The sequence below is a fragment of the Artemia sp. Qi Xiang Cuo genome, chromosome 19 (genome assembly GCF_049724085.1).
Source record: "Artemia sp. Qi Xiang Cuo chromosome 19, ASM4972408v1, whole genome shotgun sequence".
Lineage (NCBI taxonomy): Eukaryota > Metazoa > Arthropoda > Branchiopoda > Anostraca > Artemiidae > Artemia > Artemia sp. Qi Xiang Cuo.
This window is the reverse complement of record NC_142812.1, coordinates 33,853,616-33,867,240: the sequence shown is the minus strand read 5'-3', so window position 1 is coordinate 33,867,240 and position 13,625 is coordinate 33,853,616. Positions and strand designations below refer to the sequence as shown.

General features: G+C 36.8%; 1 protein-coding gene across 1 annotated transcript in view; it reads left to right on the top strand.

The window, feature by feature from the left end:
- The window catches only part of LOC148940762 (kinetochore-associated protein 1-like), a 340,431-nt gene that overhangs the window by 115,987 nt on the left and 210,819 nt on the right, over positions 1-13,625 (top strand). The window contains exons 13-15 of the mRNA XM_089105067.1: positions 706-804; positions 10,618-10,824; positions 12,177-12,310. Of these exons, the coding sequence (XP_088961193.1) occupies positions 706-804; positions 10,618-10,824; positions 12,177-12,310 (440 nt within the window). The remainder of the gene's footprint in view (positions 1-705; positions 805-10,617; positions 10,825-12,176; positions 12,311-13,625) is intronic.

Below are 13,625 nucleotides of genomic sequence, written 5' to 3'. Positions count from 1 at the left end.
TCCAGAAGCAAAATAAAATTAACCTTTAAAACTATTTTTAGTTTTTCTAAATAAACACTTTCGAGTTATATTTGGGGATTCTGTTTCCTAATTTTAGAGGTCAAAAGCCGCAATATTTTCACAGTGGAATCTGAATTTGGGTGAATTTTAAGGGAGTAGTCTCGGGCAAAACAATGTAGATGTCTTGACATCTGCATTCATTTGTCACCTCCGATATTCGCCTTTATTGTCACCTCCCATTGGATAGCCTATCTACCAGACCATTATGTACAGGCGCTCAATTGGGTTTTTCATTATAAGTAAAGGTATGTATACAGCTTTAAATCCTTCTCATTTTCAGTGAGAACAGTCTTTTCTAAAGTAAAATAACTATTCTCCGAGTAATAAATATGACCTTATTTAGGCCCAAACTCCCTTGTCACCCTAAGAAAATTCCTTATAGGACGCCTGGTAGTTTTTTTTGCAATTATTTTTAACGAATTCTTAACAGGTTGTATAGCTCACCCTAAGATTATACCTGAAGAGTTCAGAGATGTTATAATAAAGGTGGCTTTGATGACACCTTCATGACACAACCTCTTAGTATTGGCCATACCTTTTAAGTCAGCGGCTACTTTCTATTTTGAACGTTACAATAGTGGTGATTATTTAATCCATACAATTAGAATTTTTTTTGGTTTATGGATTGGTTGATTTGTCTTATAGAAGCTGATTGATGAAACAGTTTCGTTAGGAAGTCTTGCCGATTCCTCTTCATGGGAAGATCGAATACAAATTTTTTTCGAACTTCTGGAATCTAATGAGGTAAATAATCTGAAATATGTTTTCTTTTCCTTTTCTCTTTTTTAGTTATTCAGTTTGTCCAAAAATATAGTAGACACTGCAGAATCCAAATTTATGAAACCGAGCTAGAATTAATTTAAGGTCAGTTAAATAGAATAGGTTTATATCTTAGCTTGTCTAATGTCATTGGTTCCACTCGTTGGTCCCTTACTGTTTTTGCTTGGCCTTGGATAAAAGGATGCATGGGCGTTTGCTAGGTTTTCACGTTTGGTGTAGGAGGGGCAAGTAATCACTCTTTGTCCAAAGAGCTCTATAGCCTGCCCTTCTAGTTGCAAGTACTGGAAAACCACAATTCTTCAGCTTCACCAAGAGTGCCTAATTTTAGACATATATCAAATAAAATGAGAACCTTGTTACATATTTCCGAGAAAACATTCTTAAGTAATGAAAAGAAGTCATACACGTACTGAAAAGAAGTCAGCACCCGAAGCATTATTTTTTATATTCCACATTATGGAACACAATTCACTAGCAGTCACCGGTTCAGATATGTGGATACATCACTTTCCTCGGGTAAAAGCTAATGGCACATTCCGTTCTCAGGAAATGTAGTCGTGGAGTTCCCGATCTGTTTACCAACAATGGAAAAATGGTCACACATATTATATACGACTGAAGCGTCAGTATTAAAATATTCGGGTAAAATTGAACTTTTGAAAGGCTCACAATAGACTGAATTATTCTCCATGTTTGCCATGGGTAACTTTTTTTAATTCGTTTCTATAATAATCAATTCTCACTTTTCGTAATATGATATTTAGTTGATATATGTTTTAGATTTCCCCTTCACCTCAGGAGACACTTAAGAACATTTATAAAGCAGTTTCTCATTTGCCATACCTTCCATCAGCTAGAGTCTCATGAAAAGCCGGCTTTGAATATTACACAACTTTATTTTAGCAGCATAGTTATTTCTGAATACCACAATGAAAACTTCTCATTCACTTGCAGATCAATACTTTCTTGAAAATCAAATTGATTGTTCTTTAATTTTCTTTTAAATATGCTATGAGCTTCAAAATCCATTTTCAATGCAGAAATTTGTGCTGATATATTCATAGCTGTAAAGATGCCAAACTCTTTAATGACAACAAGAACACCAAAATCATCAGAAAAATCATTCAAAATAACATCACCAAATTATCCAAAAGTGATTCCGAACACAAAGTCACTTGACTACATATATTAACTGTGGGTCTTAAACTGTAGCCCAACATAGTGTTTAAAAATTCTCGACCTCGCGGGTTTACATTCACTGAAAATAGATGAAGATTAAAGCCTCCACGAGCAAAGGATGAGTGATTTGAACCTGGCAACTTATCCATTTGCCACTCACGACAAATCCACAAATTCCTGTAAATTTTCAAACGGAGGACGATAAACAATCACTATAGAAAATAATTCCCTGACTAACACAGTTCAACTACCATCGATTCAAAAACCATCTCTTTATTCAACCGTAAATCATTCCGTATTTTCATTGTAATATTCTTTTTACAATATAGAGCCAAGCTACCATGTAGTCGTGATTCACTATTTTACGTGACGCATTCGTAATTATCAATTTCAAGTGGACTCATTGTATGAATACGAGGGTTTCATTCAATGAAACACACCGAACTCAGAAAATTTACATTGTGAAAATTGTGAGTCAGAATATTGTGAGTCAGACAATGTTTGTCTTTTACAAAAACGTAACAAAAATGAATATAAACAAATTTTTGAGGCGTTTTTTAAGTTTTTTGGAACCCCCCCCCCCTCCCGATCCTAAAAAAAATCGTGGATATGGCCCTGAGTGTCGCTTACCACAATAACAAATATACATTTAATAATAACAAAAATATCTCTTAATTTCAAAACAAACAAGTAAAATATTAGAATGGACAATCAACTAGGTCCGGTATTGGCTCATTGTATTTATGCTTCACTTTTCCACCACCTTCTCTCTCAATCTGAATAAATGGAGGAACAGTATTAGACACCTAAGCAGGAATACCCATATTACTTAACTCAGAGTTCAAGTCTCTCCCGCCCCTCATGAACAGACAATGGAGGATCATCACCGACGTAAACGTTTTTCAAACCTCCATTTTAACCCAAAGTCTTATCCTCAAGTTTTTTTCCCATTACACAAGATCATTATCTTCGCTTCTCGTGGTTTAAAAATTCACTTTGAAAAACTTCTGCTCTTTTTATTTGCAACAACTGCGAATTCTGGAACCTTTGTTAATTCTAAACCATCGGCATATATTTCTTAAAATTAACTTTGAACATGAGATACATCATCAGAAACCGTAACGCAAGCTTATTTCTAAATAAAAGTACTTAAAAATAAGCGTACTTATAACTAGATTGTACAAAATTATATTATTGTTGCTATTTTCTTTGTCTACGTTAAATTTACCTCAGCTAAGATACCATCTATTCCAAGATGCAGACAAACCTCATGGTAACAAGAATCTTACGCTTTTGAGATATATTTTATGAAACCTCGACGCTAGGATGGGACGTGGGAAGCCTGTCTCACTAGCAATCCTACTCATGCCTGTCTAGGGATTTTAGGATACTTTTGGAGATTCAGACTTTGCCTAGTAGGCCTTCATGACCGCCTGCAAAAACTTATTCCAGCATTATTAAATATTGTGGATAAAGATATGATATTTGACAGACAAGTGTCCTATGTCTTTTGAAATACTGTGTTTTTTTTTGGTTTTGCTTAGGCGGAAGGACCAATTTCTTTGTCGTGTTCTCATGGGTGCTCATCGGGGCCTCAAATTTGGTTTCATTTTTCAATATATATATGACTGCCATTTGGGTCATAAAATTTAAAGTGACAGTGCGCTATAATGACGGTGAAGTGACTGCCATTTGGGTCATAAAATTTAAAGTGACAGTGCGCTATAATGACGGTGAAGTGACGGTGCAGTTGAATTTAGGTGACCGGGCAGCTGGAATTCAGGCTGCTGATAGTAAAGCAGATACTTCTTTAATCCATCTTCCTTAGTGGTGTATTCGGTTGCTAATGATACTTATTCGAATGATGCTATTGAATTCGCACTCTGATTTTGATTAACACTTATCATGTAATGGAACTGTAAGCGAGTATAAAAATCAATTAGTTTGTCTATTCGGAATGAAGCAAGAATTTCGTTCTTATTATATCATAGGCAGCGCGCTAGCGCTGCCTAAGTAAAGAACAATGTGGGCACAATGTGTTTTTTTTCTCTGTCCGGGCACTTCGTATCGAAGGAGTTGTCGTAGAAACTTCGAAAAGGGCTCATTTGATTGGAAATTGGAGTGGCTAGTGCCCTTTTTAATAGTCTAAAGTGATTGGAGGGCAGCTAGACCCCTCCCTCCCACGCCCATTTGTCGTCTAAACCCATCCACTAAGAACTTTTTAATAGCCCTTTTGTTCAGTGGAGTTGATTTTACGAGAGACCTTATGTTTTTGAGGACGACACTCCCCCACGACCCTCATGACTATGGTTGTAAGTTATGCCCTGGGGGTATGTAAGAACAATGTTGGCACAATGTATTATTTATTATTTTTTCCTTGAGAGCAGGGCACTTCATATGGAAGGGGTCGTCGTTGAAACTTTAAAAGGGGCTCATTCGATTGGAAATTGAGAGTTCTAGTGCTCTTTTCAATAGTCGAAAGTGATTGGAGGGCAACTAGCCCCCCTCACGCCCATCATTCTCCCAAACACATCCAATAAAAATTTTGAGATAGCCATTTCGTTCAGCGTAGCTGATTTCAAGATAGAAAATGTGTTCTTGAGGAGGACACTCCCCCACAACCCTCTGGGCAAGGGTTTTAAGTTATGCCCTGGGGGCATATAAGGTTTTTATAGAAGGCGTTGTCGTACTTCAAAACAGGCTCATTCAATTGGAAATTCGAAGGGCTAGTACCCTTTTTAATAGTCGAAGTGATTGGAGGGCAACTAGCCCCCCACCCCACGCCCATAATTCCCTCAAACACATCAAATCAAAATTTTGAGACAGCCATTTTGTTCAGCGTGGCTGATTTCTAGATAGAAAATATGTTTTGAGGAGGACACTCCCCCACAACCCTCAGGGCAAGGGTTTTAAGTTATGCCCTGGGGGCATAAAGGTTTTTACAGAAGGCGTCATAGAAACTTCGAAAAAGGCTCATTCAATTGGAAATTCAAAGGGCTAGTGCCCTTTTTAATAGACGAAAGTGATTGGAGGGCAACTAGCCCCCCTCCCCGCCCATCATTTCCTCAAACACATACAATCAAAATTTTGAGATAGCTATTTTGTTCAGCGTAGTTGATTTCCAGATAGAAAATATGTTTTGAGGAAGACACTCGTCCCTCAGAGTCCTCAGGGCTAATGTTTTAAGCTATGCCCTGGGGGTATATAAGGTTTTTAAAGAAGGCCTTGTCGTAGAAACATCAAAAAAAGCTTATTCGATTGGAAATTCAAAGGGCTAGTACCCTTTTTAATAGTCGAAAATGATTGCAGGGCGACTACCCCTCCCCCCACACCCATCATTTCCCCAAATACATCCAATCAAAATTTTGAGATAGCCATTTGGTTCAGCGTAGTTGATTTCGAGGTAGAAAATAAATTTTTGAGGAGGACATTCCCCCACAACCCTCGGGGCAAGGATTATAAGTTATGCCCTGGGGGCATATAAGGTTTTTATTGAAATCTTTGTCGTAGAAACTTGAAAAAGGGCTCATCGATTTGAGATTAAAAGGGCTAGTACCCTTTTTAATAGTCTAAAGTGATTTGAGGGCAACATTTTTAGATAACCATTTTACTCAACGCAGTTGAAAGTTTTGGAAATTGGGCCTTTAAGGATGACAACCCCTCCCCCCACAGCCCTCAAGGCAAGGGTTGTAGGTTATTCCCGGGGTTCATATAAAGTTTATATTGAAAGCGTTGTCGTAGAAACTTCAAAAGGGCTCATTCAATTGGAAATTGAAAAGGCTAGTGCCTTTTTAAATAGTTGAAAGTGATTGGATAGCGACTAACGCCCCTCTCACGCCCACCATTTTCCCAAACACATCGAATTAAATATTGAGATATCCATTTTGTTCAACGTAGTTGAAAGTTCTGGAAATTAAATCTTTTAGGATGATAACCCCCTCAGAGCCCTCAGCGTCAGTGTTGTAAGTTATGCCCTGGGGCATATAAAGTTTTTATTGAAAGCGTTGTCGTAAAAACTTCAAAAAGGCTCATTCAATTTGAAATTGAAAGGGCTAGCGCCTTTTTTAATAGTTGAAAGTGATTGGATAGTGACTAACGCCCCTCTCACGCCACCCATTTTCCCAAACACTTCCGATCAAAATTTTGAGACATCCTTTTTGTTCAACATCGTTGGGCGTTCTGGAAATTAGGTCTTTTAGGATGATAACCCCCCTCAGAGCCCTCAATGCAACAGTTGTAAGTTAGGCCCTGGGGGCATATAAGGTTTATATAGAAAGTTGTTGTAAAGCTGCCTAAGTAAAGAACGAGGACACCCGAGAACGAGACAAGAAACGGGAACTAAGTAAAGAGGAGGACACTCCCCCGGAACCCTTAGGGTAAGGGTTTTAAGTTATGCCCTGGGGGCATATAGGAACGATGTTGGCACAATGTATAATTTATTAATTTTTTTCCTTTAGAGCAGGGAACTTCCTATCGAGGAATTTGTTGTAGACACTTCGAAAAGGGCCCATTTAATTGGAAATTGGAGTGGCTTGTGCCCATTTTAATAGTCGAAAGTGATTGGAAGTCGACTAATACCCCTTCCACACCCACTTTTTCCCGAAACACATCCAATCAAAATTTTCAGATAGCCATTTTGTTCAGCGTAGTTAATTTCCAGACAGAAATTATGTTCTTGAGAACAGTCCCCCACACCCCTTAGGGCAAGGATTGTAAGTTATGCCGTGGGGAGATATAAGGTTTTTTTTAATAGAAGGCGTTGTCGTAGAAACTTTAAAAAAGTCTCATTCGATTCGAAATTCAAAGAGCTAGTGGCCTTTTTAATAGTCGAAAGTGATTAGAGGGCAACTAACCCGCCTCTCACGCCCACCTTTTCCCTAAACACATCAAATCAAAACTTTGAGATTGCCATTTTATTGAACGTAGTTTTAATTTCTGGAAATTAGATCTTTGAGGATGACAACTCCCCCCCCCCACAGCCCTCAGGGCAATGGTTGTAAATTATGCCCAGGGGTATATACGATGGTTATATAACGCGTTGTCGTAGAAACTTCAAAAAGGGCTCATTCGATTGGAAATTGAAATGGCTAGTGCCCTTTTAATAGTCGAAAGTGATTGGAAAGCAACTAACACCCCTTCCACGCCCACCATTTCCCCAAGTACATCCAATAAAGATTTTGAGATAGCCATTTTGTTCCACGCAGTTCAAAGTTCAGGAAATTATACCTTTGAGCTGGACACTCTTCCCACAGTCTTCAGGACAAGGGTTATAAGTTATGCTCTGGGGGCATATAAGGTTTATATTGAAATCTTTGTCGTAGAAACTTCAAAAAGGGCTCATTCGATTGGAAATTCAAAGGGCTAGTGCCCTTTTGAATGGTCGAAGGTGATTTGAAGGCAACTAACCCCCCTCTCACGCCCTTCTTTTCTCCAAACACATCCAATCAATATTTTATATAGCTATTTTTTTCAACGTAGTTGAAAATTTTGGAAATTAGGTCTTTAGGATGACAACCCCTCCCCCCCCCACAACCCTCAGGGCAAGGGTTGTAAGTTATGCCCTGGGGGCGTATAAGGTATTTATTGAAGGCGTAGAAACTTCACAAGGGCTCATTCAATTGGAAATTGAAAGGGCTAGTGCCTTTTTTAATAGTTGAAAGGGATTGGAGAGTGACTAACGGCCCTCTCACGCCCACCATTTTACCAAACACATCCAATCAACATTTTGAGATATCTATTTTATTTCAACTTAGTTGAAAGTTCTGGAAATTAGGCCTTTTAGTATTATAAACGCATCACACTTAAATCAAGGGTTGTAATTTATGGCATAGGGACATATGAGTTATACATAAATAACTGTTGAATAGCTTCCAAAAAGGGCTAATTTGATTGTAAATTGAAATTGTCCTTTTTGATAGTCGAAAGAGAGTGGAGAGTAATTAACCCCCCTATTACGCCCACCATTTCCCCAAACACATTCAATCAAAGTTTAGAGATAGCCATTTTGTTCAACGTAGTTGAAAGTTCTGGAAATTATGTATTTAAGGATGACAAACCCCCCAGAGCCCCAAGGGCAAAGGTTGTAAGTTCTGACCTGGGGGTCTATTTTATAGATAGATTTGTCGTAAAACTTCAGAAGGGGCTCATTCAGTTCGAAATTGAGAGGGCTAGTGCCCTTTGTAATAGTCGAAAGGTATTGGAGGGTAACTAACCTCCCTCTCACGCCCACCATTCCTCCAAACACATCCAATAAAAATTTTCAAATAGCCTTTTTGTTCAACGTATTATAAAGTTCTGGAAATTAGGTCTTTGAGAATGACACCCCCCCCCCCGCAGCACTCAGGGCAAGGGTTTTAAGTTATGCCCTGGGGCATATAAGATTTTTATTGAAAGTTTTGTCATAGAAACTTCAAAAGGGCTCATTTGATTGAAAATTAAAACGGCTAGGGCCATTTTAATAGTTGAAAGTGATTGGAGAGTGACTACCGCCCCTCTCAAGCCCACCATTTCCCCAAACACGTCCAATCAAATTTTGAGACAGCCATTTTGTTTAACGTAGTTGAAAGTTCTGGAAATTCGGTCTTAGAGGATGACAAACACCCTAACAGACTTTAGGGTAAGGTTTGTAATTTATGCCCTGGGGGCATATAAGGTGTTTATAGAAATTGTTGTCGTTTCCAAAACGGCTCATTTGATTGGAAATCGAAAGGCCTAGTGCCCTTTTTAATAGTTGAAAGTGATTGGAAGGTTTGTTAATTTTATAGTAAAGATCGAAGTGGGTATAACGTATTATTTTTCTTGTTGTTTAGTTCAGGGCACTTCCTATCGAAGAAGTTGTCGTGGGAACTTCGAAAAGGGCTCATTCGATTGAAAATAGAAAGGGCTGATGCCCTTTTTAATAGTCGAAAGTCATTTGAGGGCAACTAATCCCCCTTTCACTCCCACGCCCACCCTTCCACGCCAACCCTCCCATTTCTGCTCTTAAAATTTAACCAAATAAAAATAGCGTACGTGTATCCAAGGTTTCTAAGAAAGTAGGCAGATTTTTTTTGCGAATGTTATCAAGTTTTCCATTTCAGGTCGACTAGAGGAGATATGAAACTAAATTAAACAGTACTATTTTGCTTCCAGATTTTTAAAAGGGTGTATGTTGTTAAAAATTGCTGAAAATTTCTCTCCAGCATACAAATAATAGGCCAAACTATAAAGTGTTAAAAAACGAAAAGATTGAAGTATTATTTTCTTTTTCCCTGAAAAGACTATGTCAATATGAAACGAACAGAAATTAATTAAAAAAAATAGTTTTTCCACAAAATAAGATTTTCAAAGAAAAGTAAAGAACTCCATTAAACAAAAAATGAATAAAAATAAAATCAAATAATCTACCAAGCGTGGAATTGCAACAGATTAACATCGATAAATAAAAGAAACCCATAGCGAACAGAAATTACAATAATTAACCTGGTTAAACTCAAAACAGGCAGAAATTACCATAAGTTGGGCTCAAAAGCGCTATGCCTTCCCAAGGCCAGAACAAAATTTGCACTTTACTGAAAAGACACAAATGAATGTGCATTGTCTATTTAGTAATCAAAATGTTAATATTATTTGATTTATTAAAGTTATAAAAGTAAAAACATTTATATTTTTTCAGTAAAGTGCAAATTTTGTTCTGGCCTTGGGAAGGCATTTTGCTTCTTTTGGTCTTGGCAGGTCCAAAATTATCTGAGCCCTGGTCAATTAGAAATAAGAATTTTGCCCTGTTTGGGGGGAAACCAGTATCTGTTTTTGATTTCTTGTGCATTGTGATCTTCTTGGTCCAAGGACCTACAGATATATGTTTCAAGCTGACTGGAAAATGAAGTTTTTTGGTCTGTTTTAGGAAACCTGTTCTCCTGGCATAGAAATGCGTTTCGCATTAGGCTCCCCTTGGCATTGGGACTTACGGATGTAGGTTTGAAGCCATTAAAAAAAAAAATGTTTTCAGCACTTTTTACGGTTTATTTTTAAGTGTATCAGTATTCTTTTTAATTTTTTTTTTTAGTTTAGTTTTTTTTTATTAGGAGTTTCTTTGGCCTCTTGGACTTACGGAATTTAGGGTTCAAATCAATCGGAGACATTTTTTCTTTCTATTTTCAGACCCCCTAGTACCCTCCTCCCTACACGCTTAAGTTTATGATCCTCTTGGTGCTGGGAACAATCTCTGAAGGCTTCATGTCAATCAAACAGCCGAGATCAAACTTGCGCTTTTTCTTACACTATATAGCCTGTCTGTGAGCAATGTGCTATTTACATATTAGACAGCCCTTGCCATGTCAGAAATAAAGCACATATTAAATTCCAACTTAGACAAACAGAAATTATTGTCAATGAGTAAATGAAATAAAAAACAAGCAGAAATTAAAACGAATTAAGGTCAGTCAATTAAAATCAATGAGAAAACGAATCTGTGAAATGCAAGAAAAAAGATACTTAAAAAGCCTGTCAAATAAAGAACAACTGTCAAAGACAGAAACTAAACTAAAAGTACGGAATTATATTGGTTTAATTTGAAATAAAAACAGTTTAAAGTGGAGTTCATAGATTTCTCAATTTTAGAAACGATTAGATCTTCTCATCCTCGCATTGGATGCTGCGGATGTCCCATGGAGCCCTGTCATCCAGCATTTAGCTGCGAAAGGTTTGGATTACGATCATCCGAAAAGTTCTGTAATAAAAGACAAGGAGACTTTTGCCAAGTTGGAAACACTGCTTAAGAAATACAATCTCAGTTTAAGGAAAGCAACCAGCAAAAGTGAAAAAACAGTAAGTACCTAGAATGTTCTTATTGTTGTATTTTTAATATTGTAATTTGGAACTTGTGAATAATTTTTAGAATAACGCTTTTTTCATTTATATTTTATGTTCTAAATTTAAACATACCTACCTGCAGTAGTGCCGAGGATGGGGGAGACGAATTCCCCCTTGAGATGGAATAAAAGTCTTCCTCGGGGCAATATCCCAAAAAATGAAGGGGTGTTTTCTGACTCCCCTCCCCCTGCAGTAGTTGGATGCTTATGCACTTGAGAATATAGGAGACTTTCAGGGGTAAGCGAAAAATTTAATAGTTTGGTGTTAAAATGTGATCTAGAACTATCGGAAATGTGGTTGTTTCTGCATTACGAAACATAGGGGTATGGATGAGCAGGTACGTGGATGACACCATTGTCGGAGGATCTAACTTTCACGAAGCTAATTCTGCCAAAAAGGGCGTACTCCTTTTGGCAGATAAAAATATTTATCTCTGCGACCGTTTTACCCTTAGTCAGAGTTGTAATAGCAGTCACAGTAGTAATAGTGGGAGAACTAGTAGTTCTCATACTAGAACTAGTACTAGTGCTAGCAGCAGCAGTAGTATGCACGTATTGCTTTTTAGTCAGTTGAACATCCCCTTCATTAAGTCCTGGAAGTTTCAAGTTAATGCAATAAGCCATTGCTATGATATTTCCGATGCGCCCTTTTAGTAACCTGTATGTTCGTAGAGTTTTTTAGTTTAGTTCAACTTCCTCCTCAACACTTCCTGAAATTTTCATCTTAATGCTCTTAGCCTTAATAGTAGCTGCAATAGAAGTAGCTGGAGTAGTAGTAGTAGCAATGGTAGTAGTATTCGTAGTTGTGTGCACATATTGCCTTCTGGTCAGTAGATTTTCCCCTTTAAGTATTCTCTGAAACTTCCAGCTTAATACCCTAATCCATTCCGTGAGAGTACACCCTTTTTGACAAGCTGCATGCACATATTGTGTATTGATTTAGTTAAAATGCCCCCTCAATATTCTCTCAATGTTTCACCTTCATACCCTTAGCCTTAATAGTACTAGTATCATAGTAGCCTAATAGTAGTAGGAGCTGTGGTAGTAGTAGTGTTGAATTAGTAGTAGTGTTGTATTAGTAGTAGAAATAACAGTAGTAGCAGGAGTAACAGCGATAGTGGTATGCACAATTTGCCTTTTTGTCATTTGAACATCCTCCTCGTGATAAGTATCTTTTTTCACCCCGTCGGTGAAAAAAAAAATCAATAATACATCGAGCTCACTTCGCTGTTTACTGTCTTGGTTGGTAAATCTATTGCATATATTTCTTCTTTTTGAACTTTTGAATATTTTCTTTATTCTTTTTAGCGGTTAATAAGATGGCTACTAGCGAGTGGGCATAAGGATAGCTATGAGGATGCATACAAAATAGTGGATCTTCTAGAAGGTATAGAGCGTAATGAAGTTGCTTGGTGGTGCATCCTGGAATACATAAGAAAAGGGTATGTTTATGAATTTAGTTTAAATTACATGGCTGTAATTACAAAATTTAAATTACATGGTTGTACATAGCGAACCAAAAGTGAAACAAAAAGACCAATAAACAGAAATAATGCAAACAAATTAAATGCAATTTATTAAACAAAAGAAAAAAACAAAAACATTTTCTTTGTTTTAATGACTCTCACTATATAAGAATTTTATAATTGGCAGAAAACTCTAAAATACAAAAACAAGCGTTTTTAAAATAAAATACAACGAAAAGATATTTCATCTATCAGGGTAGAAGCGTAAAGACCTTCTAGGGGACCCCCCCCCAAAGAAAATTAAATAATTTGAAAATAGTAATCTGAGATTGATGGGCTAGGGGAAAAAAGAACGTCAGAAAAGTACTACTATTGGAACGCAATAACAGACAGCAAAAAAATGTAATAAGATGATTAAAAAATGGATAGAAAAACAAGCTAGAAAATTAGAATAATTTACAAATGAATTATTAACAAAACATAAGAGGGAGGGGGAGGGGGGTTAATAGAAGAAAATCTTATAAAAAATATTGGTATGATTATTTCAAGAAATTGACAATTATCATACTATTTTGATTCGAGAATTCTAATAAAAAGCAGTTTTTTCGATTAATGTCATTTATAAAAACATTCCTATATACCTAATATCTTGATTCGATCCTGCCAGTCTTTGGTTTATAATAACATAATCAATAAGATTGGTCGTCTTATCATGTGAATACCTTGTTAACTTATGGGCAATTTTATTACCAAACACAGTATTGGATATAACCAAACACAGATTGTATCTCCGAATTATCCAGAACACACTCAAGTGAAGTTAGGTTAATCATAATGAAATATACTAAAATATGATGAAAATACAATACTTTAGTAACAAAATTATGGAACCTACTGCAGAAAATTATGGAAAGCAGGCCACACAGAACGCATTATATCAAATACCTACCTAAAATAACCTAGCCAATGTACCAACTCTATACACTAAATATTTGATTAAAATTTGTCTACATCGTGGTTTCTTTCACTAAGCCTAAGTTAATTGTCTCCGTACACAGAAAGATAAGTGGGTTATCTCAGATTTTACAGAGCAAACTTCTCGAGTGTGTTCTGGTTAATTTGGAAGTACCAACCAGATTGTTATTTATACGAAATTGCAGCAGTCTATAACCGTTACTATTTTCAAATTCCTACACCGAATTTACCTAGGGTAGGATACCATTGGTTTGTATTGGGTGTAGATTGGACTGAAAAATTTCGAGGAACTGAAATGTGGAGTAAACTTAACATT